This window comes from Cheilinus undulatus, linkage group 7 (assembly GCF_018320785.1).
Source record: "Cheilinus undulatus linkage group 7, ASM1832078v1, whole genome shotgun sequence".
NCBI lineage: Eukaryota > Metazoa > Chordata > Actinopteri > Labriformes > Labridae > Cheilinus > Cheilinus undulatus.
Window position 1 is genome coordinate 35,731,388 of NC_054871.1, and position 27,595 is coordinate 35,758,982.

General features: G+C 38.2%; 2 protein-coding genes across 3 annotated transcripts in view; both read left to right on the plus strand.

Annotated features, from left to right (window-relative positions):
• Window positions 1-22,236, plus strand: part of pip5k1ca (phosphatidylinositol-4-phosphate 5-kinase, type I, gamma a) — a 65,046-nt gene extending 42,810 nt beyond the window's left edge. The window contains exons 11-18 of one of the 2 annotated variants that reach the window (XM_041791579.1): window positions 1,042-1,126; window positions 1,683-1,844; window positions 5,664-5,805; window positions 6,250-6,282; window positions 6,549-6,668; window positions 10,692-10,962; window positions 15,838-15,927; window positions 18,813-22,236. In XM_041791579.1, the coding sequence (XP_041647513.1) occupies window positions 1,042-1,126; window positions 1,683-1,844; window positions 5,664-5,805; window positions 6,250-6,282; window positions 6,549-6,668; window positions 10,692-10,962; window positions 15,838-15,927; window positions 18,813-18,815 (906 nt within the window). In that variant the 3' untranslated portion in view covers window positions 18,816-22,236. The remainder of the gene's footprint in view (window positions 1-1,041; window positions 1,127-1,682; window positions 1,845-5,663; window positions 5,806-6,249; window positions 6,283-6,548; window positions 6,669-10,691; window positions 10,963-15,837; window positions 15,928-18,812) is intronic. The other variant, XM_041791580.1, reaches the window with a different exon arrangement.
• Window positions 22,237-23,377: 1,141 nt separating this feature from the next.
• Window positions 23,378-27,343, plus strand: LOC121512300 (ras-related protein Rab-11B-like). Its single transcript, XM_041791497.1, has 5 exons — window positions 23,378-23,509; window positions 24,266-24,461; window positions 25,100-25,293; window positions 25,503-25,583; window positions 25,683-27,343. Exons 1-5 carry the CDS (start codon window positions 23,470-23,472, stop codon window positions 25,823-25,825), a joined length of 654 nt encoding a protein of 217 aa, XP_041647431.1. The 5' UTR covers window positions 23,378-23,469; the 3' UTR covers window positions 25,826-27,343.
• Window positions 27,344-27,595: the final 252 nt, after the last annotated feature.

Sequence of the window (27,595 nt, forward strand, 5' to 3'; positions counted from 1 at the left end):
AGAGTTTGAGTCCCAAAAACATCGTAAAAGTGTGTGAATTTATTTTTATTAAAAAACAAAGATGAACAGGTACATAAAAAACTAGGCTATTGTGGGTGTGTTCGTAAGTTGTCTCTGAGAGCGCCAGAGGGAGCAGGCAGGTGGAAATTCAGAAGCACAAAGATTTACTATCCCAGCCTATTTGAATTTTGTTGTATCATTGTGGTCTATAGTCTTTATCACAAACTAAAACTGTTAAGTTAAAAATATCACTGATGTAAATGGTTACAGCCTGAAGTGGTGGTGAGGTATTAAAAAATATTGAGAAGGTCTTGAAAAAGTCTTTAAAAGGTATTACAATTAACTTCAAGATTCCTTCATATACCCTGAAGACACTAATGTGCTCATACTACTACTTCATTGCATTTAAGAATTTGTAAATGTCTTACAAATATGACTCACTATGAAGACAATTTACTGATTTCATTAAAGGATGATATAAGGGCCCTTCCCATATCTATGCTTATCAAGAGATACTTCCTAAGACGGCGTCAGTCCTTTTAAATCTCCTTCCCTCTCTCATTACTCCCTCAACTCTCCCACTCTAAGATACACTCATACGCAAGATGTGCGTGGGAGGGCAAGCAACCCCATAACAACCTCCTGTGCGTCACTGTTGCTGCTGCTGATGGATACTTCTCACTCTTTGCATCAGTGTTACACACAGTCGCCTCAGCGAGGTGGATGACTCCAAAGATGTTACTCATAATGAAGCCTAGTGATGCTGAAGCAAATAAGCTAAAAATAACCCAGCTGCCGTCCTTCATCCCTTCTTCCCTCTTTGGGTCTGAACCAAATACCAAGTGTCACCTGTCAGTCTGTCGCAACATTAATAATGGAGAGACGCCTCGTCTGCCTGTCTGTTTTTTTTTGCTTGTTTCCTGTGATCCAGAGAACTAAACCAGGACACTAAAGAGACTGATAGATAATCTAGTGTGAGTACAGATTTGATCATTTAATCATGCACTGTTTGTCTCATTAATCTCTCTGTGTCTCCCCCAGGACACCGTGTCAGTCCACCGGCCAGGTTTCTATGCCGATAGGTTTTTCAAGTTCATGAGCAACACGGTTTTCAAGAAGAGCTCCTGTGAGTTCAATTTACATCAAGACCACTGCCTTACATAGTCAGACAGCTATGTGAGAAGAACAACAGACACACATGTCAGATGCCAGGCTTTTGTCTCTTTAACTGCTGAGCCTTGACAGGAAAATCTGATACAGGAGCAAACTGCCTTATTAGGTGCTGCTTTGTGTCGTGTCAGGGAAGTCTTCCATTTGATTCTTGTGCAGATTTCTTTTTCATCACTTTCCAAGGACTTAGAAGAATTCTTTGTAGCAGGACATGACAGCAAATTAATTTATCTGTGGTGTAACTCCTAATTTTAACAGCTTTATGGTATTGTAGCCTCACAAAGTAAATATCCACAAAGAATTGAATTACTAGTTATCAACAGGCTAAATTTACATGCTAATCCACTGTGTAGATTAGTGTAGTTCCTTGATCTGTTGGATTTACCGTGTGATGAATAAACTAATGAAATAAAACATCACTTAAAGTATTTTAATCAAATTAAAATGCAACAAATCACACACCCATGTTTTTCCCAGAATGATTTACCATGTTAATGTGCATCGTCTCTCAGCTCTGAAGTCATCTCCATCCAAAAAGGGTCGTGTGTCGTTGACAGTGCCTAAGTTAACTGGTCCTGGTGCTGCTTGGTCAGCCAGCCAGCTTCCCTCTGAGAGAGATGAGAACATCTACGATCTGAGAGGAGCTCGCAGCTTCCCAACACTGGAGGATGAGGGTAAGAAACACCTGCACACAGTGACTAAAGATAACCAGGACAAGGTACCAGGATGCCAAAAAAGTTGGGGTGCTGTATAATTAAAACAGGATGCAATGATTTGCAAATCCCATTTACCTTATTTTGTTCACAATAGAACATAAACAACTCACAAGATGTTGAAACTGAGACATTTAACTATTCCATGGAAAATATTAGCTCATTTTGAATTTGGTGGCAGTAACTCATCTCAAAAAAGTAGGGACAGGGCCATGTTTATCATTGTACAGCATCCCCCCTTCTTTTAACAACTATCTGTCAACGTCTAAGAAGTGAGGAGACCAGTCACTGGAGTTTTGGAAGAGGAATGTTGTCCCATTCTTGTCTGATGTAGGATTCTTGCAGATTTTTGTTTTATGTTGCGCCAGAATGTTTTTGTTTTGGTGAAAGCAGACCATTTCAGCACCGAGATTCTTTTACTGTGAAGTCATGCCATTGTCATTGATGTGGTGTGTGATTTAGCATTGCCTTGCTGAAATATGCAAGGCCTTCCCTGAAAGAAATGTTGTCTGAATGGGAGCACATATTGCTCCAAAACCTTTATATACTATTCAACACTGTTAGTGCCTGGGTAGGATGTCTAAGCTGCCAAGACCATAGGCACTAATGCAACCCCATACCATCAGACATGCAGGCTTTTGAACTGTGTGCTGATAATAAGGTGAATGGTCCCTCTCCTCTTTAGTGTGAAGGACACAGTGTTGGTGGCTTTCTTTAAGAAATTTCAACTTTGGTTAATCTGACCACAGAACAGTTTTCCGTTCTGCCTCAGTCCATTTTAGACGAGCTTTGGTCCAGAGAGGACAGCTACGTTTCTGGATCATGTTCACATATGGATTCTTTCTTGCATGATTTAGCTTTAACTTGCATTTGTAAATGGCATGAAGAACTGTGTTGAGAGTAATTTCTGGAAATGTTCCTGAGCTCATGCAGTGATTTCCAGTACAGAATAATGCCTGTAATGCGGTGCTGCCTGAGGGCCCGGAGGTCATGAGCATTCAGTAATGACCTTCAGCCTTGTCCCTTGTGTACAGAGATTTCTGCAGATTCTCCAAATCTTTTGATATTAAGTACTGTAGATGGTGGGATATTTAAAGTCTTCACCATTTTTCAGGGGACATTTTTCTGAAAATTTCCCACAATTTTCACAGATGGGTGAACACCTGAGAGACTCTGCTGTTTTTAATCATTACCACTTACTACCCCACCCTTTAGTTGCCCCATCCCTACTTTTTTTATGTGTTTGTGGTGTTTTAGCAACAAATGAAACAAAAGAGGACCCAAATTCAAAGACCCTGATGCAAAAATGTTTAATAAGCTTAAAAAAGCCAAAAATAACAACTTAACTAACACAAAACTAGAAAGTTTGAGAGTTGAAAAGTACAAACACAAAATCTCACCAAAAAAAAAAATCCCTGGAGACATTGGAAGTTAGGAAGCATGGTAGACAAATACACCGAGACATAAACAGGCTGGGGATTCACACATGAAATCACAAAAACAGAGGAAACACAGACTCTAGCTGTTTCTCAAAGTCCAAGATCCTTCCTCTGTAGGAAGAGTCCTCCCTCATTTGGAACAGGTTCATGAGTGTGTGTGATTACGTCATTAGGATGGTCCTGCCCATATACACGGCGGAGGCAGAAATCAAAGTGGGAGGGGTACTAACAACAATTTGTACAACTTTTACCCAGTGCCGACTAATAAGCTATCACATCATCATATAATTGTAATATATAAATAATAATGTGATTATAAAATTATTCATCATACAATATAATAATATTCTATGGCATCACTTTTACTCATCCAGCTTTATTTTGGAGCCATAAAATAATGATGATAAAGTACTTACCGTGTAACAGGACGTATAAAAATGTATTGAACCCTCAAGGACCCAGCTTCCTCCTGATATCACGCATTTATTTTGAAGAGAAAGATAATGAGGCGCATTGGATGTGGGTAATTCCTGCAAGCATCAGATACATATGTGCATCCTTGGAAATTCTCTCTTTGAAGGACTCAGTCGTTCTGAATCATCATCAGCAGTCGTCCGACAGTCATCGATGACGCAGTATCCTTCAAAAATGGCTGTTCCACGATCCTTCCTTGGCTTTGAGAAACAGCTACTCAATAGACTGGGAGTAATCAGACACAGGTGTGACAACAATACACAGGTGAACCTAATGCAGTGCAATCAAGGTGAAGGGGGGAAAAATGACAGGAAGAAACAAGAAATCACACACAAGGAAGGCCCACTACAAAATAAAAACAAGAAACATCAAAGAGTTAACTGGAGAGTGACAGAAAACAAGAACACACACAGGAAATGAACAAGATCACACATAACTAGAAACTAAACTGGGACTAGGGAACACAAGTGGTAGAAACAAACACAAAGAGCTCAGGAAACATAAGAATTCTAAAAATTAATATAAAATTAACTAAAACTATAAGTGTTGCTGCCATCAAATTCAAAATGGGCCAGTAAGTTTCATAGATAAAAACCTGACCCATGACCTAAATACATCCAAAATTTGCAAAAATGGGGCTTGCAGAGACTGTGTTTTCTGACTGAATTCTTTTAATGTTGACAAGACTTTGATGGTTTTATTCTACAGATCTTTTATCAAGTACATTTCAAGTTTTTGTTTAACTTCGTTTTATGGGAATCTTACTGTACAAAACAAAAATCATCTGTCCAGAATTGTCTCAGAAGCCAGCAGGATAATTGGCACTCAGCAGCTCTCTCTTACAAAAATCTTTGACAGACAAGTTTTGCAGAAAACAGAGTCAATCTTGTCCAGTCCTGACCACCCTCTTTTGGAAGAATTCATTCCTTTTCCCTCTGGACGGAGATATTGGCTCCCAGGAGCTGGAACAAACAGATACAAATTCTCTTTTGTCCCATGTGCAATTAATGCACTGAACTTGCACAGCCCTCATATGCACTTTCCTTTTGGCGTTGATGATGATCTGGTTTTAGAATGACCTATGAGGAGGGCTGTGATCATTCTAAAGATTTTACATTTTACATTTTGCTTTCACTTTAAATGTTATGTTATGCACTGTATTATAAAAATGACTTATGAGAAATAGAGGATTCTCTCTTAATCAATGTTGGTAACATGCTGCTACTACAGTGTACCATTTTAATGTGAATCTATGTGTTCTTATCTGTTCTTTTAACACTATCTGCAACCTAATTTCCCCTCCGTGGGGCAATAAATCTCTGAACTGAACTGAACTGAACTGAACTGAATTGATGGCATGGTGAAATGTCTCAGTTTCAACATCTATGTTGTTTATGTTCTATTGTGAATAAAATATGAATTTAGAAGATTTGCCAATCATTCAATTCTGTATTTATTTACATTTTACACATTGCCCTAAATCTTTTGGAATTGGGGTTGTAAGTGATTAACCAGATCTGACTTGATCTGCAGGTAGAAGAGCTTAGCTGTAAATCTCTGAGAAGGTCACTGAATCTCATGTTAAAATGTAGCTCAGGTAATTAAAATGAACTACAGTGAAGCCTCTGTCTAGACAGCATTAAAACATTTTACAGTCTATTTTGTCTATTCTAACACTGCTGATTGTTCTTGGTAAACAGCAGGCTTTTATCTTCTGTTGCTATTAGAAACAAAAAGCTACACAATCAGAGCAGCACTTCAGAAACTGAATAAGTACTTAAAGCTAAAAAAAACAGAAAAATTGGCAGGTACCAGCACGGCATCAGTTCAACAAATCACACAGAATGTCTCTCTCTTTCTCTTCTAGGGCGACCAGATCTCCTTCCATGCACTCCTCCGTCATTTGAAGAAGCCACAACAGCCTCAATTGCTACCACTCTCTCTTCCACAACCTCTCTGTCCATACCTGAGAGATCTCCGTCTGACACAGCAGAGCACCCCCGCTACAGGTACAAATACATTTACACACAAACACACTCACTTTGAGTAATCCAGTGCAATCATAGGGGCATAATTTATTTCATGTGTGCAAGAAAAATCAATCACTCACTGACATGTGGTCTAAAAGATGCTGCTTTTGTTTTTGGTATAAATGCAAATTATTGTTAAGAAACCCATTAAATTAGAAAGAACACTTTCCTTTTTTTCCCTCTGTTGACTACATCAAACTAAAAAGTTGTGCTGGTATTTTGTGTCTTGTCTTTCCCAAAGCTGTTCTTTGCTTGTTTGTTGGGATAATTTGACTAAAATCTATTAATTACTGTTTAAGAAAAAAAACAAATCATATTATAGTGTCAGTAGTTGTGAATATTTTTAGAGTAACAACTTTCTGCAGTATATGAACTAAGTGCTACACTCACAGCTTGAGCTGACACTGTGTCCTTTGTCTCCAGGAGGCACACCCAGTCTCTCAGCCATGACGGGAGGTGAGTCAGAAGCATGAATGCTACTTTTACTTCATAAACTTTTTATTCAGGAAAAACTGAGTTTCTTTGACTCTGAACATTGCCAGCTTTATGTTTTCACAGCGTTAGACATTTCTGGCTGTGGTGGGTGTGTAGAACATAAAATGGGAGGTCTGTCTATAAGTAGACCCATTCCTCCTGTTGCTAAGCTGTGGCTGTGTTTGCTTTTCACATGTGTCTCATTTCCTCTGTGCATGTTGTTTTATGGGTGTTTGTTTGTGTTCCAGGACCCAGGAGGAGCTGCGTGTTCGTGAAGAGGATCAGCAGACCATCACAGTGGAGGTGGAGTTAAAGAGACCTGACAGTGAGCCCACAATCTCCGTCCCACAGCCTCAACCTGAAAAAAGGTACAATAACAACTCACTGGCCCACTTTATGTTGAATGCTAACATCTTGTAGTAAGATGGTTAAACTTTTAGACTCTATAAAATCCAAATATTTTGTATTATCTAGGTCCAGGCACCCAAGATGGTTTGAGAAATGTAAAAGGTATTAAATTCATAGGGCTTGTAACATTAAAAATACACCAAACCCTACACCATGACCTTGTGCCTGAATCTTTCCTTCCATGAGCACAAGTGGTTTAAGGGACACCAGAACGCTCCAGTTTTTTAAAAATGCACACATTAAAGATCTTATTATTTTCAAACATGATAAGGCTAATAGTGTGTCATAAATAGGAGCAAGACAAGAAAATGGAAAAATTAATCTGGAAAAATGTAGTGAACACACTGTAGCACAAGAAATGAGAATTGGTCACCCAACCGTTTCACCTAATGATTTTCTTTTTAAACCACATAAAACTTGTGTATAAAACTCATGACACAAAAAACTAAGAAAGAAAATGACAAATATACCACCACCTGTAGAAGATCTAGAGGAATTCCTGTTTTTAAAGGTTTTATATAAATCTTAAAAAATCATGGTGGAGGAATGAGCTCTCGAGAGCCTCACCTCTGCTCTTGCATGTCGTGGCTACATGGGCACTAAATCTCGACTCAACAGTTTTTTCTCCGCTGTTAAGGAACAGTCAACAATTTAATTGAACTTTTTGGGTCAACAAGTTGTCAAAATTTTTGATACTTAGCACTTATTTGTAATACCACTTGTTTTAAAAAAGTGTGATAAAACACACTGTTTGGTCAAACCAAAAAGAGCACAAATCAAATTGATGAAACATGACGAAAATAGTCATTTCTATGGAAGTGCTTGGGAGTGTTTCATGACCCCAATCATCAAAATGACACAGTTTTGATGGCACACTATAAATAACCTGATGTCAGCGTCCCACCAGAGTTCAGTCAGCTGTTACATTAGCCCACCTCACAGGTACACGCAGGTCTTAACAGAGGACACTGAGAAACATTGGTAGCTTGACCCATTTGTTTATAAGATTCTAGGGTCCCTTGTAATAGTCAGAGAAATGTTACAGGTACTGAGTGGGTCAGGCATCTACTCTTCAGTAAACAGGTTATGAGAGAGTGCACACATGCATGTGAATATGTGCTGTGTGTATAAGCAAAGAGTGTCATTTTAATGGGGTGACACTGTGAGGCAGACATGAGGCAGAAGGAGCCCCGACATGGGGGAACCAGCCAGTAGAAGTAGGGCACTGGGGCAGAAAGGCTGCGGGCCAGGGGCTGCTCCCATTAAGCTGGACTGACCTGACACTTTGCATAATAAAACCTGTTTTTTTAATTAATGTGATTTGGTTTGGCTTTGTTTAAAGGTGTATCTACTCCAGGAAACTAGAACAGCAGGGACACAAGTCATCAAATAAAAACAGGGTTGTTGGCTACTGGGGGAAGAAACTCAAATAGATCTGACGGGAAATTGACAGTGGAGCTCACTTTTAGCTGGGGTTAGGTCAGTGAGGATCAGGGTGTGATTGCTGAGGGAAACCAACTGAATAATTGGGTCTGATGTTGAGAAGGCGATGGCTAGACATATGGCCTGGGGGTCTGGAAGGAGTTGGCTGGCGGGGGGGTGGGGTGGGGTGGGGTGGGGGGGGTGGGGGGGTAATGGTGAGAACAGCTGAAACTGTGACAGACGACCGAATTTACCATCTGACTGAGCTCACTTCGTCAAGCTGACTAGCTTACCTGCAGCAAGGTAGGAGGATGAATGGGTGAAACAAGAGAGATGGAGCAGAGAAAATGAAATGGGGGGACTGAATGGAAGTCAGGGAGAATAGGGGGAGAAAGTCTGGGTAAAGAGAAAGTGAGAAATATAATTATATAGAAAAAGAAAAGGGCAAATGACAGATGGGGAGTCTGGTAAACACAGACAAAGACAACATATGGGACAGTTTTTATGATATATCTAAATAAATTGAAAGATGGCACGAAAGAGAGGCTTTCTGCATAGCAACCAGCATCCATACTGCTCATTTATTCAGCCAATCTCATCTCTCTGAGATGCCAACTCTGCTTTTTTCTTCCTCAGTGGCCAACTGCTTTTCCTCTGGAAGAGCTGAGCCTGAGCACAGAAGCTGAGAAAGCAATGTGGATGGGCCGCAATCTGTCCTAATAGTTGATGATCTGGTCAGGAACAATAAAGGATTGTGACAGAGCCCAGCCAGCTGGCCAATCTTTGAGCTTAAGCAGCTAAACCAAAAAAAAAACACCAACACACACAGCTGTTGAATTTCAGTCTGAGCCTGTTTTCTCTAATAGCCTGGCCCTGTTGCTCTTCCTGGCTGCAGGAAAGTGACTTATGGGAAGAGACCCAATCAGGGGCTCTTAATGCCAGCAGCTGCTGTTTTTGTTTGTGTGTGTCTATGTGTTTTTGTCTGTGTGTTTAACCACAGTGTTTATTTGTCTTTTGAGCTAGGATGGGCTACTTATTTAAAGAACATGTTTTTTCTTACTTGTTGAAATACTTCTACATCCTAAAGGCAATAATATAACAAAATACTGAGAGGAGAGAAATAATGTTTTATAGCTTTCTGTTGCTGTAACTGGTCTGTTGAAAGTTTCACTAAAGGGGTTGCCATATTGGAAATGCTATTTCAATCTAACTTTAGTGCATCTTAACATGGATCAAGAAGTGGAGTTAAGGCAGGCTTTAAGATGCATGAATCAGCATGAATTACATGTCTTTATCTATCTACTTTGATCACAGCTGTAAATTGGCTGGTGGCTTAACTAAAAGTGTTGTAGCGATCATAAAAACTAAGGCTGAAGTTTTTTTTTTAAATATCTAACTTCAATTATTTTGACTCATATTGCAGATGCAATGTGTATTGAAGGGAGTGAGCATTTTTGTCATTCTCATTTCATTAAGAAAAACATTTACAAAAAAATAAGAAAACTGGAATACTGAAAACTATTCTTAACTAGAAAAGATTGATGCTTCAATGATTGCATGATGTGTAGAGCATAAAATGTATGGGTTTTTTTTTTGCACACATTTCAGGTCAAAGAAATATTGCACCTCCTGTGATTTGAAAATTGCAGTCAGATGTATTGCAGTTGAATCTAAATTTCAATTAGTTGCCCAGCCTTAGCAGCTACCGAGGAGTTGTACAGTAAGCTATTAATTCCCTTATTAGCAATAATAACGTGAGGATATCTCCAACCAGTTCTTTACAGTAAAGTCACACCTCTATAAAAAGCTGTTTTAGGATGTGATGCAGAATCATTTTCTTGCTGTGTGCTTCTGTATAGTCAGCAGAGATGGAAAAAGTAGAGTATTTTACTCAAGTAAATGTACAGTTACTCTGGTTAAGATATACTTAAGTAAAAGCCAAAGTACTTGATTCAAACTGTTCTAAACAAAAGGTACAAGTACCCCAAAAAAACCTACTTAATTAAAGTAATTTGAGTGAATGTGATTGTCTGCTCCTCATCATGCAGTGTCAGATGCAGGTCTTTTTCCCATGCCTTCTTAAGAGCTAACATGGTCCCATCATTGAATAAAAGATGCCTCATGGCATTTCCTGTAGCAGTTGATCTAAGAACTGTGCAACCTTTAGAGGAGATGTAGTGGATCAAAAAATTCATGAAAGTACATGGTATTGTTTTCAGTATCTTAGAACATAGTTACTGAGGAAAGTAGGGTAGCTGGTCTTAAGTGGCTTCATTTTTCAACGATGAAGGTTGCTGTAGAATATTTTTTATGAAGAAAAAAACCACAATGTTAAATTTTCAAAGAAATTCATTAGTAGCTCTCTATTGGGAAACAGGATAATGCTTTGGTTAAATATATAACTGAAAAATAGGGCACAGAAAACATAGAATCATCCCCACTTTTGCTCGGCCCTAATGTTTAGAAAATCTTTTTTTATTATTTTGTCTGAGGGGGCCGATGGGAGACTTTGGGAACAACAGGTTAACACTAAATCTAAAAATCTCCTTGCTTTCTTACAGCGAAGTTCAAGAAGTAGCTGGTGCCGAGGCTCCTGATGCTGCTGCAGCAGTGCCATCTAGCTCTTCGTCAGCACCTGAAGCCGCCGCTGCTTCCTCCTCCTCTTCAACTGCCCCACCTGCTCCTACTTCTCCAGAGTCAGCTACGGAAACCCCATCCAGTCCCAAGGTGGTGGTGGAGGCAGACCGGGCTAGTCAAGTGTCTGGCTCAGGATGCACCAGCCAAGCTTCAGTTGATGATGAAGATGACGTGCCAATCACAGATATCTACTTTGTAAGTAAACGTTCCACCTACAAAAAATAAGGAGACACTTATTTTTTACGATTCTTGTCTCGATTGGTGTAGCTCCAGTAGTTTTTGAGTTCAATAGATTGTATGTAGCCATTACATCTCCTTGAATATTTTAATAGTGTAGCATATGAGTATAGAGATATATTTCTATTTTTGGAAAAGTAATGTTCTTATAAAGAAAAGCATCTGGATGCTCTCCTACAGAAAAGGATGTGGGAAAGGACTACAGTAAGGAAGTAGCACCTCAGGCTGGTATGGAAAGAAAAGTGTGTGCAGTTATTCTTTGCAGTGTGTGGTGTTGAAAACTCAAAGATAAGTCAGGATTTTGGAAAGTATGCATGTTTGCTTTTTTGCAGAATTGGAGAACAAGATTGGCATTGCTTTCATGTCTGAACTCTAAATATCAGTCAAGCAGTCAGTTAACGAAGCATAAAAGGTAAAACAAATGGAGCTGTGCCAGATTGTTTACTGACTAGGTCCAGAGACCTCCTGGAGTCTTTAATGTTTCCCTCACAACCTCAGACTCTAGAAAGTCATGATATAGCACAGTGCAGAGTGAAGCACATTACATCTAAGTATAAGTAATGTGGATTTCAGTAATTTTGCACAGAATAGGTGTAGCTGCTTCCTCATGTTTCCAATGCTTGCTAAGTTAAGCTTACCCTTTTCTGACTCTTTCTTAATATTTACCATCTAGACATGAAAATGAAGTGATGCAAACAAGCATAATATCCAAAATGTCTTAAACACATTGTGTTGCAGTGTGCACTCTTGTATGGTGTGTTTGCAGAGTGATAATGCTACATCAGCACCATTTAGCAGTTCCTAATATAATCATCAGCAAGGCTGCAGACATATTCCCCTCCACACTTTGTGAGGGACAACTGAAGTTTACAAAGACCCACTACAAGCAGCTCACTACCATCAGACAGTGTTGTCTAGCAGGTCAGAAGCAAAACTATCATTCAGGTGTAAGTGTTGGGTAACGGATGGAGAGTGCAGCCAGTGATCACAGTACCAGATAAAAATCTTCCCACCTGGCAACACTTCTGCTGAGTGTATCCTATCAGGAATTAAACACCATCTAATGCAGTACAAGAGGTCCTAAAGGCCAACAGGTTAGTCAACGAGCTCCTTCAGTTATTTAACAGCCCTCTCATCTGTCTGACCCTGGCTGCTGCCCAGATCACGCAAAAGGAGAAAAAAACACTTCCAGCAGCAGCAGACCTGTGGTGCTGATGAGGTGAAGGGATCTTTAGTGTAACTACATTTAATCATGCTGCAGGCAGTGCTGTCATAAGTGGGTTCTAGAAAGTGAAATAAAGTCAATAAAGCTGTTTCTGCAGCTTTAAACACACTGCCAAAGAGGCTAATTAAAGTCAGAAAGCCTTTTAATTCTTGTGTATTAAACAGCAACATATATTTTATCAGTCAACCTAAAACCTCACTTATTTTTGCCATCCAACAGCTCAGTCAGACGCCTCACTGTATGATCATTTGGCCTCAGTTCCTTCAAATGTATGCTATCGCCATCATCGTCATCATTTATCCACCCTCATTTCTCACATTAATCAGGTTTCCTCAGGGCTCTGTTTTCCATTTCCGTGTTCCTGTTACCAGAGAGTTTAAGATTAAGCTAAAAAGAATCCCTTTCTAAACAAGCAAAACAGAGAATACATTTCCAACTTTTAAAAGAAGAGTAAACAAACCTAGCAAAAAATAAGGAAATGTGTGTTTGGTAGATTATTTCTTCATTGTTACAATGCTTCTTGGCAATAAATCTTATACCTTTAGAAAATACACATACATATACCTAACGTTCCTCCACATGTTCAGGTTCCAGTGCACGTGACCTGACAGTGAAGGGTAGTCATGGCAGGCCTCCTGGCAGCCCTATGAGACTGGAGGTTGACTGCATGCAGTCTCTTCTGGATTGTCTGGGCCATATCGGCCAACAATCCTTGACTGCAAATCTGTAGAAGACAGCCTATGGTTCATAAATTCTGACAGGGTTGGGAAAACAAAAGTCAATAGCACCAGCAAAATAAGCTGTTTGGCATTAGCACAGAAGATTTGGCAATTTTTTTTCTGGGTGCAGCCCACATACTTCGCTCTGCTGCTCATCCCACAAATGCATGTTCCTAACTAATCTTCCAAACACCAATTTCCTTACTTTTTGTGCCAAGTTTAGATTAGTTAAAATGCTTGGAATCTATAAATCTTGAATTCACTTTACATAAGCACCATATCAAAGGAGAGAAACACATCACATGACCGATGTGTGAAGATAAATGGCACCATTTCAGCAATAAGATTGAGAAGAGTTAGTTATTTCCCTTTAGTGAAGCACTACGGTCTCTGTACTTTTTTGAGACTCACCCATTACCCAGTTAACCATCAGACATTTAACCATCACACAGTAAAAGAGAACAGTCATGCAATGACATTCAAAAATGCACAACCAGTTTTTTGTTGTTTAATAAAATGGGCAAAGGTGTTTTCATTATGTGGATATCAAAGTTTATTTCTTGACACCAGGCCCCCACTCCTTTACCATTACAGTAGAAAGCTGGGGATTTATTTAAAAAATGACAAGGGCTCTGCCGTCATCATTCTTAAGCAACAGAATTTTCTAAGGCTAAATGCTTTGCTTACAGTCAGTAAAATCTGTTCTTAATACGAGAAACAGCAAATGAAAAGAACAAGTGGCAAAAATCAAACAAACACCTGTCTAAAGTCAAGTTCTGTCTTTTGGTGACCCTGTTTTACTGTTCTTCCTTCACATTTGAGCAGAATTTCCTTTAATCATTTTTTGTCAATTTGTGAGTACCAGGACTGGAGAATGACTTTGTGTTTCACAAGAGGATTGAAATGTTCAGGTTACAGCTCTTGTTTCATCATCCTTGCCAATTCTGTGATTACCTTTTTCAATGAACTTTGTGTATGGATGCTCTGCGGGAGCATTCAGTTGTTGTAGTAGGACTTTATATAGAGGGATACAATCCTCTAAGTGTTATGTTATGCCGAGTGTAAAGAAGGCAGGTATAGATTAAATTTTGATACAAGAGGTGGAGGCATTTGGGTTCATGTAGCTCCTCTGGAATGGAAAGACGCATCATTTGATCCTGAGAGTGGGATGATTGCACACGACTCAGAGGAGCACAGGTGTGAGAGTGTAAAAAATCAGTGTGTGTGTGTGTGTTTGGTCACTTCACATGTTCCTCAGAGAGGCTCATGCCTAAATTATTCAGCTGATATCATCAGTGGCCACATTCACTTCTCATGGTTACTACTGCTCCCCTTCACCTCTAGTCCTTCTTCAAATCTGATCTGTTTTTTTCATGATCACTTGTTCAGCTCAGTCTTTCTCTGCAGTTCTTCATCCATATTTCCCCCTTTGAGCCCTTGTAGTCCAGGATTTTTTCTCCACAGTCCTCTCTATTTATCTGCCCTTCACTTTCTCCTCTCTTCCTTTTTTCTATTTCTCTTATTTTCTGAATAATAAAAGTGAGATAGTAGAGTGTGATGCAGAGAGGTGGGGTAGCTGCCAGACTTATGAATCTATTTGTCACCGCTGACACCAAACAGAGTATCTCTGCCGGGCTCTGCGAAGAATAATCATTTTCATTTTCACCTCAGCATGCTTCTTTTTTCATCATGGTCTCCTCTGTCTGTCTCTACCTGTCTTCAACTCCTCACATCTCTTTTGTGTTTGTCCCTGTGCCATCCACCCCTGTTGTTGTCAGTTTCCTGATGGGAGGACCTGGGTGGTCTCTCCTTTTCCAGAGAGGAGGAATTGCGAGTCCAGTTGGCCAGTAAGTGAGTTAGATTAGCCTTGTTGTTGTCCTGGTATTAGACCAGAGCAGTTCTGAGTGCATACAGTAGCTAATGAGACATTTGGAAAGGTGTGACTTGTTTACTGTAGATGTTCTGTGTTGAGAAAACAAGACCCTCTGTGGGAGTAGTGAAAACAAAAAGCTGTCGGTCTGGTACTCTTGCATTCATCTTATCAATAATTGCAAATAAAAAATTGTATATAGATTTGTTTCCTTGCTTAGTGTCAGCAATCCTCATCCCCTTTTTGCACCTGTGTGGATGCTGCGTTAGCTCCAACATGCTTAGATTTGTTTGTGCATATAAACATATGTGTGCAAGTGTGTGCCAACAACCTACATCTTCATCGTCACAGTCAACAATATGCTGCAGCTGCTTCCTTCTCTTAAAGGGCCAGTACCTTCAGTAGCACGCAACCTTCCCAAGCTTTTACAAACATGCACAGAGCTTTTTGCTTTTGCTGCTGGAAAAGGGAAAAATCCCCTTGTTGTGTTTGGCTTTGACTGAGGATGCTCTCTGTGTTTGACTCTCCTGGCATCCTGGCTAGCTTCCTTTTTTCACCTCCCTTTTGCTCCTCATCCTCCCTGTTTGGCTGATGCTGCAACTCATCCCTCGCTTTGTACACTCCACTTCTAGTCCAAATGGGGCTAAAAAGTAAGACATAAATTAATCAAAGGTCACTAAGACCGATCATGATATTTAGCTTATTAACAGCACGTATCTGTACTGATTCAGCTTGTTATTTGCAAAATTTCTCATCTCTGTGTTCAAGTCTTCTACCGCCAAAAGGATCCTAACACATCCTTTTTAACACTTTTAACATTTTTACACTTTTTTGATTCACTCTTTCCAGTGTCTCTCAGCAACATTTCCTCCTATATGCATCCCTAATTTTCATTTCCTGTCTTGTCTTTTCTTCTCCTGTGATCTCCTGTGTCGTTCTCCTGCCTGCCCCTGCTGCTTGTCTCTGTGCCTCTGGCCTTTCCTCTGTCCCCCTCTGCTGTGGTGGGTGTGTAAAAACAGCCTCCAGAGGACAGGACCTGGGTGTACTCTCCGCTACACTATGGCTCAGAGTCTAAGGCCCTGCCAGATGGGGATTGGGAAGGAGAGACAGTAAGTGAGAAGCATCGGACTAAATATTAAGTGCAGGAAAATTCTTAAAACGAGGATTAAAATCAGCAGTATTAGGTTTCAGTTTAATTAATGATGGAAAGTTACAGATGTAACTTTAAATATGAAAGAAGCTGAGAAAAACAGCTACCAAGATTGGAAAAACTTCATGATCACCCCAGGAGAAAGCTTGATAAGCATCCAGAAACCCACCCCCTACATTACAACATCCATTCCTCATTTTAAAAATGGGTGGAAATGGTCACTTGCAGCTTGTGTGACCATTTAGTCCATGACCAGTCATCCTGTGTCCCTCCAACATGAGTGCTCAGTATTTACTACACCACATTACTGCATCAGCTTGCCTGAAGCCATTACACTGATGCATCTTCAGACTCTCATAATTCAAGCTAATTGCTAATGCAAATTCTTACAACATATATAATTACATTAGACTCAGAGAAGGGTCACATGGTAAGAAACATGGATGCGGTTTTATTGATAATTCAAAAATGTGGGTGAGTTTTCCTGTGCAGTAATGTATAGATCTTGTGAATTGTTGTAAAGGATGAAAGTTGTCAACTTGTCAAATGACACAATGAGAATGGAGATACTGTGGACCTTTATGAGAAATGTCACCACTTTGTTTTGTTTGTCTTTGATATAAAAAATTAGTTAAAGGCTGCTTTTCTACTTTGCATAGTTAATTAGCATTTTCCAATTTTCTACTTTATGCTCTGATAATGTGTGATTATATATTTCACTTTTTTTCTGCTAATCAGTTTTTTCATCTTTTTAGATACATATTTACACTGGAGATGTGCCAAGAAAATATTATGCCTGCCTGCATTTATATAATTATCATTTCCTTTGGTTGCCAATCACACAGCATAGATGTGTGATCATTCTGTGAAAAAAAATATAAATTTACAAATATTAACTTTCACTTAACCTGATATGGCTTCCTTATTAAACAAAAAACTCTTCACGTGAAAGCACTAGCTTTGAAGATACCTTACCTTTTTACTGCAATTTATGGATTTTTTTTTTTTTTTCAACTCACACACAGTTGAGTGTAAATAAACAGGAAGCAAGTATTTGATGGCTTGGCTTGATGAATAGTTAGACCAGTGGTTCTCAGCTGGAATCAAGACCCTCCACCACCTTCTAAAAGGAAATCACAACCCAAATTTAAAAAGTCACTCAAATTTTGCAGTTTGTACTAGGATTGAACATATTCACTTTTTTAATAGCGTCATATCCTCCCCAAATTTTTACCAGGGTAAGCTCAAATAACGTTTAAAGGACGACTAGCATCGTTCTCACACAAGTTAACGGTTTCTTCAGGACAAAGGTGCAAACGATGTTTCTCTCTTTTTTCTCTCCTGGACACATACACGCCCCTTTTCAACTCTCTTCCCTCTCCGCCTCCCACAGGTAATATGAGAAATAATAACTATTACCATGTAGGATCTGGGAATGTTACATTTTATTTATTTATTAGTTTATTTGTTTGTTTGTAAAGGGACCATGTACAATAAAAGAAAAAGTTTCCATTTGTTAGCTTAAAGCTAATTTACATCTGCAGTCCCTGACATAATGTTCAGTGTGCTTTAAAACAGATGAAGATTGACCTTTAATATTTTTTTTCACATAGAGCAATAATGCTGAGCTCTGACCTGCTATATTTTCACAGTATAGAAAGCTTATAAAGAGTTACAGACTACTTCAGTGCCTAAAATACCCAACAAGCACCGATTAACTCAATTTGTTTAACATTAAAAAAGGGTGAATATAAGTTTGAAACTACAAAAACTAAATAAACTTCCCAATTTCTATCTCTGCTCTAAAACCAGGAAGATGAATTAATGTGGTTTTTAAACTCATGTTGTTGTGGATCACATTACAACAGTTTGTGTTTAAAGAAACCATACCGTGGTGCCATGCAGCGCTGTGCCAGGCCATGGCACACGAGTTTCTATGCGTCAGTACGTATGCAAGCATTCGTCTTTAATCAGATTTTCCTGACATCTTTAACAGGAGATGTCATCACTTTTAAAGCTTCTGCACACACAGCCAGTGGTGCTGCTGGTGGGAATGGATATATATTTTCAAGGCATTTATTATAAATGTGCACTCATTGCGCAATACCGTCTTCATGATGATACTCAAAGCAATACCATGACTATTTTTATAATAACCCGGCATACAGAGTTACCCTATTACCACCCATTCCTAGTTTGGACCCAAAATGGAACACAACAAAGTCAAACAAAGAGACATGACATATTAAATGTGTTTAAAAAGCATATCATTGCAGAAGAACTTGCATTCATACATCTTATTTTACTCAATTTTCCTGAGACAGCATGGTAATTTGGTAGACTCTCAAGAAATTTTGGGTGTTATATTGGGAAAACAGCTTTAGTGTCCAACAAAAAGGAGATAAGTAGGTAGAAATCTTGAAACAAATACTGTAATGTACTTGTCGTCATAAGATAGCATAAAAAATATATGTATGAATTGACTGTATGTCTGCTTAGGGCTTAGATACATACTGTAGATTTGGAAGGGTTGGAAAGGGCTTTACTGCCCACTTTGGGTCCTGGCCCACCAGTTGAGAACCTCTGAGTTAGATTATATCAAACTCTCATTCAGATAGAGGCAATCCAAGAACCTTTGCTTCCATGTTGTTTTTGTTATGCTTCCTTCTCTTTCCTGTTTCTCGCTCTCTTTATAAAGGCACCTTGATTAGCTGGCTTATTGTTTCACAATCATTAGCGACAAAAGCATGAGAAGACACATTTACCATCCTGATGAATAAAACTGTATCTGCTGTTTACACTCTGTCTAAGGTTCTCCCTCTGCTGTCTGTCTGTCTCCAACAGTAAACCCTGTTCTCTGGCAGAGTGAGGAGAGGACTCTTCAGTTTGAAGTCCAGGGCTCAGCGGTAGCAGCAGGATCGCTGTCTGAACCAGGATTTTAAACATGCATACAGAAACTGAACACAATGAGGGAAAAGAGACATGACTAACAGAGAGGAGAAAAAAACCTGACAGTGATGATATCACTGATTTCCAACCATCCCTGCCTTTCACCCCTGGAAAATGAAAATGATATCAGTTACATGCAGTGTGTGTGTTTGACATACAGTAGTGCATACACATGTAGTCTTGTTTGTTTGACCCAATAGAAGACTATAGTAACTTACAGTGCCTGTGAAAAGAATACTCCCCCTTTGAGGTTTTTGTTTGTTTTATTGTCTTAGATCACTGATCCAAAGTAGATCCCATGTGACTTTTGATATCAATCAGTCAAAATAATAATTGAATTAAAACAGAAAATACATGAACAACAACTGTCCAACCCCCTTCAGAGATGTCAAAACCATAATTTGTTTAGCCGATTAGTTATGAAAGTAACACATAACAGAGGCTTCCTGTTTTTCATATATTATTGGTTTTCACATTAGCAACTAGTAATACAGTCTGTCATATCAGTTATATATTTCTACATAAAGAACACACACAAAATGTATGAAATAGAGACATCTATACATTCCCTGCAGACAAGTCTCTAAGTCAACTGCCCTCTTCATCCTTAAGTTCCACATTATTAAAAAAGACAAACCACTTTTGTATTTTATTTACACATCAATTCAAGTCAAACTTCATGTCAGTATTGTAAGAAAACCTCCTCCATAGAGGAATCTGTCAAGAAAAACAGGTCATTAAAAAGTTGAAAATAAGATAGGGACAGAAAAGAAATGAGTGTTTCATGGACTTCAATTTTATAAAATTAAGGAAGCCCTAAAGGGCCATATATCTATACACTTTAATTAACTCATTTTCCTTGAAAAGAAATCATGGATTGTTTTCTTGAGATCTTGAACTTGATGTATTGTTATCTTAACATTATGACCCAGGTGTCCTCACGAAAACTAAGTGATATTTTTATATCATGAGAAAACAACTGAAATAAACTCAGTTTCATGAGAAAACCACCTGTTACTTAAAGATAATGACAGATATAAGTAAAATACTCCAGAAAAAAGGGCAAATTTACTCATCACCACAGGAATACAGAGTAAAAGAAAAATGTATGGATACATGTCATCCTGGGGCACCTGTATAAAATGATAAGGTAATGTGACCGCTTGGGGGAATACAGTGTGAATCTATTCCACTCAGTTTAATAAGACGATGAAACCTTCAAGTGGGATGAATACCTTCTCTAGGCATTGTACGGTAAGATCTAGTTTATTGAAGCTCAGCTTACAGACTCAGTTGGCTTGTCCACTCACTCCTGCAGAGCAGCACAAAGACATTTGCATGTAAGAGTAAGTGGGCATAGCTGTGTTGTTTTAGGGCTCTGCCTGCATTCATAGAATCAGAGTTACATTGATAACATTACATGGCCAATCCAAAAGCAATCATGTAAATGTCGGTCATCCTAAAGTTTCCACAAAGTGAATATATGCAGTTTAGTTCGTACTCGTAAGAACTGAACACTTAATTTGCTTTATCGAATATATACAGTGATCTGACAATGTTTCAATCATAGCATAATTATTTATTATTTATATCAACTGTTTTTAATATCATTTTTATTACTGAACTTTTATTCAGCTGTTTTACCTTTTATCACTGTGAACTTTTATTTATTCTGTCTCTGTATTTTATTTTAATATTATCTGTTTTTCACTCTTAATATGCTTAATGTTTTTGTTTTGCATCCAAAGAACTTATTTTTCATCACTGCAGCTTTTTACTAGTTTCAGGTTGTGTTTAACATCATGTTTTAAATGTTTCCATTGTTATCACATTGTTCAGTACATTGCTCATGAAAATGACTGAGGCTTACAACTTTGGCCTTTAGAGTAGAAGGGAATCCTTTGCAACACTAAGGCAGGAGACGTTGTTAGCCATTATGGTAATATTCAGATCATCATAATGTCTTCCAGTGTTGCCCTATTTTTAGACAAATGAATCATTTGTAAGAATAGTATTTCATATTTTCTTTTTTGTGTAGCTGCAAAATAATCAGCATATCAGTGATAGTTGATATATCTGGTCCCCCTCACCTCCTGACAATAAAAATCTTATCGACTGGACATTTCAAATGTTTGTAGATGTAGGGCATCAGTTGTAGAATTTGCAGTCAATATTGTACATGTTATCTGTATATTTGAATGAACACAGTACGTTGCAGTGTTGACTTGGTGAGACACAACAGTTTGTAAGTTGGTTGAATGTTGTTTGCACTTATCAAGAGGACCTGAAGATGAACTAGTGATAGAGGCCAAATAAAGATGCATCACATCATCTTCATTTCTGCTCACACAGGCTGATCTTAAAACAGCATTTATGTTACGATTATCAAGTGTGTGTGTTGGTGAAGTCAATCACAGTCATTGTAGTGTTTACTGTAGTCTCTCTGTGGCTGACATCTTAGGACTCTCAAGAAAACTTAAGTTTAAACTTAAACTAATTTTTTATTTATATCAGAAACAGTTCCTTCAGTTAGTCGGTACGTTTCTATGTGTGTTTGTATTTAAGGGAGGACACATTAATGTCAGCCATTCTGAAACAGAAATCAGTTCTTTCTAATGATGTGCAGTGGCCAGTTATCAGTTTGCTGTTGTTCATCAGATGGAGACCATAGCAGCAATATTTTGTACAGTCTAGCTTTTAAGTTCAATATTATTGCCTTATTGAGAAATTTTACATGTAGGCCTATGGTTTATATTTTTTTCACTTGTGCTGTTGTATTTATTTTACTCTCATAGTTGTGCTTCTGAGAATGTGTACATAAAATTATAAATACATATATAAAGATATACAAATATATTTTCCATTTGAATCGGAGAATATTATTTTTATTTGGTTTTATTTTTGCTGCTGGGCAAGAAATAATTGCAATCAACATAATTGACTGTACCATATTCCTCAGTGTGTTTATTGAGATGCAGCTGCTGTATATTTATGGTCTATAAACCACAGCTGTTTCTTTGTAAGATATCCAAAATTTAAAGATTTGTGGGTTTTACTGTACATGCAAATCAATAGGGATTCTTCCAACTGTTCCAGCTGTGTTGTGTATGTGTTTTCAAATCGCTGTGTGCCCTCATCCAATAGGGAGAGTCCTTTACAGAGACAAAGCATGATTTCAAAATGAATATGCATATCAGAAATGTGTATTTATGTATATCTGTGTATATTCATCTATTTATACATGAGGATAAATAGATGGCTGTATGTGTGTGTGTTTGGACTCAATCAGAATGAAAACAAAATAAAGCAGTTCTATGAATTGTTGTCTATGGAAGTGTTGTCATATAATATGTTTTATTGTTTTCTTGTTAAATCAGATATTTCATCTAAAATGTAACAGAGCTTCTGTGACAATCATTTCTATTTTAGAATGCATGTGTTGTCATGAAATTTTTAAACAGTACAAATATAAACAATGCCGAGGTTTTCACCTCAGATAAGCCTATATTGTAAGAAATATACTTACAAAATAATCATAATTTTTTATCAGTTACACTAAATTCATTGCCTTATTATTTGTCCACATAGTAAGTCCTGTACTCAAAGCCCTCCCTATATTTTTCGCAAACTTTTTTCTTCCATTCTAAAACTTTTCAGACCCCAACCCCCAGTATAAAGATGCCAGAGACTGTGGACCCCTTCTGTACCAGAGAGTCTCTGAAGCATAGCTGACCACAGCTGTTCACATTCAAGAACAGCCATGTGCAGAGTTGCATCTTGAGGATTTTTTTCAATACTTATGTGTTTTAAGCATAAAGCTTACCAAATCCTCAGGTTTTTATTTTACATTCAACTAATTTTATGCATATAATTTTTTAAATAGGTTGGAAAATAAATATAGTTTGAAATTTTAAAATATTCTTTGTTTTTTGGTCTGGGGTTCCAGATATCCATGATGAGAACCACTGACCTAGAGGATTTGTGTCTGAGTATATGTTATGATGTTTTTGTTGTAGGGTAATATTAAAAATGTCAATGTGCCAATAAGACTTGGAAACGTTTGGTTATGGGAGGGGTACAGTCAGAGATGGTTTTAAATAAAAGGTTTTTCCAGAACAATCCACAACTTTTTATAAGGCAAATGTGAATCTCCACGGCAAAACACAACCGTAAAAATTAAAATGTAACGTACCGGCACATGTTTACTTTCCCTGTTAACAAGTTGTAACACATTCAACATGTTCCAAACTAAAAATACAACATTGCTCAATCAACGAAGACTCAAGGGCGTCGTAGTTAGGACAAAGAGTGTACTGCTTAGCCGTGTTCTCTTTTGTACATGATTGGTCCTCAGCATTAAAGAAAGCAGATGATTGGCTAAAGTATTTATCAGTCAATAGGATAACAGTTCCAATTGGTCGAAAACAACGTTCCAAAACTCACGTGCTAGTTCTCTTCCTTGAAGGCGGTGCCTACTAGCTGCCGGTGGGAAGGGTTGTTGTTGTTTGTGAGGGTTGAAGTTCTTGAAAAGTGTAAAAACTCTTCTTCTAAAATGGGAACCCGAGACGACGAGTATGACTACTTATTTAAAGGTAATTTCTGTTTGTGGATGCATGAATGACAGCGCGTCCGTGTCGCCCTTTGACAAAGTTGAGTGACAGCAGTGTGAAGCGAGGAAGTCAACTAAGCCAGCGTCAGTGCTAAAGTTAGCGCAACTAGTAGCTACATAGGGAAACGATAATATGGCAGCCGTTTACTGACGTTTAGAAAATATAACTTTAATCACTATTACAAGTTATTAAAGCAGTGCATAATGTTGCGGCATATTTGTCCTTTGTAGATCCAGAACTATCAAACCTATTCGTGTGTCCAGTGATAGCATTGAGCTAACGCAAGTGAATTAGCAGGCTAACGCTGTGAGTTACTAAGAGGCTAGTTAAATAATTAAGATATCGACTCGTCTTCTAAATACTATAATCTGGGTCGGTCCTAATGTGACTGGAAACGACTGAAAATCAGTGTACTGTCGTCCAAGTAAGAACTTTTACGTTATTTCAAGGTTAATCCACTTTATAAGTAATCAATTGCTAAGGCTACTGAGTTGGCTTGTTGACATATTAATGTAGGGATCATGACCACATTATCTGTTGTCCTCTATGCAGTAAATCAAGTTTTTAAATACGTAGGGGTATAAAGAAAGATAGCAATCGAGCATCAAAACTACGTAATGCCCAAATAAATGTAAGAGAAAGACCTTTTTACAGCTGTTACTACGGATAAATGCTTAGTATAAACTGCTGTTTTAGTTTTTCATTTGTTGACTTCTTTTGTTTGTGTTTTGCTTCCAGTTGTACTTATTGGAGACTCTGGAGTAGGGAAGAGTAACCTGCTGTCTCGTTTTACAAGAAATGAGTTCAACCTAGAAAGCAAGAGCACCATTGGGGTGGAGTTTGCTACCCGAAGCATTCAGGTGGATGGCAAGACCATAAAGGCACAGATTTGGGACACAGCTGGCCAGGAGCGATACAGAGCCATCACCTCAGCGTCAGTTTGTCCTCTATATTATACACAGTTTTCTAAAGTTTGTTAAATTCTTATACAGTGTTGGAGCCCCTTTAGATGTTAATTCCTGCTGATTCTTTCTTGCCTACATTTTCAGCACAGTATTCCAAATACTGGCTCACTTTTATTTCAAAGAAAGACTTGATCTAATTTTTTTTGTTATGATTTCTTTTTTATACAACATAGTTAACATGGCCTTGGTTATCATGAAATACATTTCTCACAAAGTTAACCATCAGAAAGTAGCTCATCTGATGATATCTATCTTTCCACAGCCATTTTTGTGTAAATGCAACATAATTCTTTTTAGACATTGCCTCTAAACTCCACCTCTATTCTCAATACTCATATTGTTAGTCAGTTTTTATCTTTCATTGCATACCACTGGCTGCACTGAAAGCCCAAAAAGCTGTCCATTGCTCAGAGGAGTGATATAGACTGTAGCTAATGAGTGTTTTATATAAGTAAAAAAACATGTTTAAAATAATTTAGTATGCAAAACTCTCATCTGCCATTTCTAACTTAAATAATTGATGTTATATAGGTTTTATATTTTTTAAAATGAAAATAGGGCCATATTCATTTATGTCGTTTCCTCTTCTTCGTGTTGTCATTACCAGGTATTACCGTGGTGCGGTTGGTGCTCTCCTAGTTTACGACATTGCCAAGCACCTGACCTACGAAAATGTTGAACGCTGGCTGAAAGAGCTCAGGGACCATGCTGACAACAACATTGTGATCATGCTGGTTGGAAACAAGAGTGACCTCCGCCACCTCAGGGCAGTGCCCACTGATGAGGCTCGAGCTTTTGCAGGTAAAGTGTGTATTGTTGGCATTGGGTATGCAGCAGTGTGATAGCGCTTCTTGTAATCAAAGAAGAATTTTGATTATCTTTTGTAGACAGATCTTAATTATTACCTTAACCTCTTATTAGTAGGATATACCCGTTGTTATCCAAGCTGTTCCATGTCCCTGTCTATTGCTTGAGATGTGTATCATTTTGTGTCTTATTCTCACCCTTAGAAAAGAACACTCTCTCATTTATTGAAACCTCTGCCTTGGACTCCACCAATGTAGAAGAAGCCTTTAAAAACATTCTCACAGGTAATGAAAGTAACTAACTTTTAAACTCAACATATAGCCTATTGTGAATCTCCAAGTAACTCAGAATTAGACTTTAATGATCCCTGTTTTCTCTCATAGAAATCTATCGTATTGTATCTCAGAAGCAAATATCAGACAGATCTGCACACGATGAGTCTCCAGGAAACAACGTAGTGGACATAAGCCTCCCCCCAACCACGGATGGGCAGAAGGGCAAACTCCCTTGCTGCCAAAGCATGTGACGCTCTTATTTTCTTTTCCTGTTTGACTTTCTGTCCGTTTTTCCTCTCTTCACCTCTGGTTCTCTTCAGCTGTCATGCAGCTGTCGTCATGAGACCCTCGTGGGTTCTGAAGTCTCTGACACCAAGACTCTGGTCTTTGACATTCCTTTTTGCTGTTTTTCTATTGTTTTTCTTTCATGTTCATTTGTCTTCCTCTGATTTCAGAGGAGCCCATGTTTAAAGAAAAAAATGTAAGGGCCTCATAATGTCTTTGAGAGAAAGAGAGTTTTTGCTGTTATGAAGTTAATTTTAAAGCCGTGGTGAACTACGATGTCTTTTAAAGTAAGTCAACTTGATGGTCCTTTTGACCCACTCCTGCTGAGGGAATGGTGAGGGATCAGTAGGCCTGTGTATCAGTACTTCAAGCGGTTTCTACTTGTCTCCTTTTTCAGCTTCAATGATACAGACTTTTTTCATGATGTGCTACAGCAGAATCCCAATTTCATGTCTGGTCGACCTGATTCTGTCTATCATGCAATACGGGTGAAGAGGGGGAGATGAGAAGGCACCACTTGGGTATTGATGTGTACTCTTGTCTGGGGTTTCTATTTGCCTCCTTAATTTTAATTTTCCTCTTTGAGCCCTGTGCCCACTGTGGCATGAAATTAGCATGAGCCAGGGACCAGACTGGCTGTGACTGTCTGACTTAATATGGGCAAGCGGGAAACAAATGAAGAGTTTTATGGTGTGTCTGACTGTGTGTGTGTGAGACTGTGTGTGACAGTTTGTGACTGTGTGTGTGTCAATCTTAGTGCACAAAAATACCAAAGGAGACAGATGCAATCGTTATCAGTTTAGGTATTCTTACGTAGGCATGTACAAGGCTGCTAAGATTGCATTTCATTGCTGTATTTGGAAAACCAATTAGGGCTGTTTACAAAAAAAATCAATGCTATACATATAAAGTAATGTTTTGATCTTTGTGTGATTTGTTTTTGTGAAATATTAGTAAAAGCCTGGATCAAGCCATGTGCTCCTCACTTTAAGCATGCTTTTGATTTCTTTTCTTTTTTGCACTTAGGTCCAGAAATTTCAATGGAACAAATCAAACTATATCACAAAAATATACTCAAGATCTTTATCAATTAACATTTCCATTTGCTTCCGAAAAATGTATGTAGTATGGCTCTTTTTTGTCTGAAACAACAGTTTCCTCATGTACTCAAACAACCTGTTTGAATTGTTTGAATGTGATATCAGTTAAAGGGAAATTGATAAAGATGTTTGTAATCTTACTGGTTTGCTTTTCATTTTGCAAAAACACTCCAGATACATTAATGTTTGGCATTTCACAGAGGAGAACTACAGATGCAAACTGTTGATGAATTTGACTGAAATCCTTTTGATTTATCTGTTAAAGATGCTTTCATGTGTGATTGACTCAAAACTTCTCAAATATTTCACAAAAATAGTAAAGAAATTTACTTTGTTTTTGCATTACACCAAAATACTGAACTAAAATAAAGGACATCTACTCGACCATATAGGAGACAGAGTTATCTTTGGATGCATTACTCACTCAGTTTACCGTTAACTTAATACTGTTGTTTAGCAGCTTAGGTTTCAGCTGGAGGGTGGTCATAGCATAAGTAGAAATGTCTGTACAAAGTGCATGCAGTTCATTTAAGTCCCTTTGACAGCTGAGGCACTCTGGCAAGATTACATTTTAGTTTATTAGCCTCTCATTAGAGCACTGCAGTAAGGGTAGGCCATTTTAAACAATTAAAGGAA

Coding starts and splice junctions, on each gene's coding strand:
- LOC121512300 (XM_041791497.1), top strand. CDS start 23,470: ATGGGAACCCGAGACGACGAGTATGACTACTTATTTAAAG. Junction 23,510..24,265: donor GTATGACTACTTATTTAAAG/GTAATTTCTGTT, acceptor TTTTGCTTCCAG/TTGTACTTATTGGAGACTCT. Junction 24,462..25,099: donor TACAGAGCCATCACCTCAGC/GTCAGTTTGTCC, acceptor TGTCATTACCAG/GTATTACCGTGGTGCGGTTG.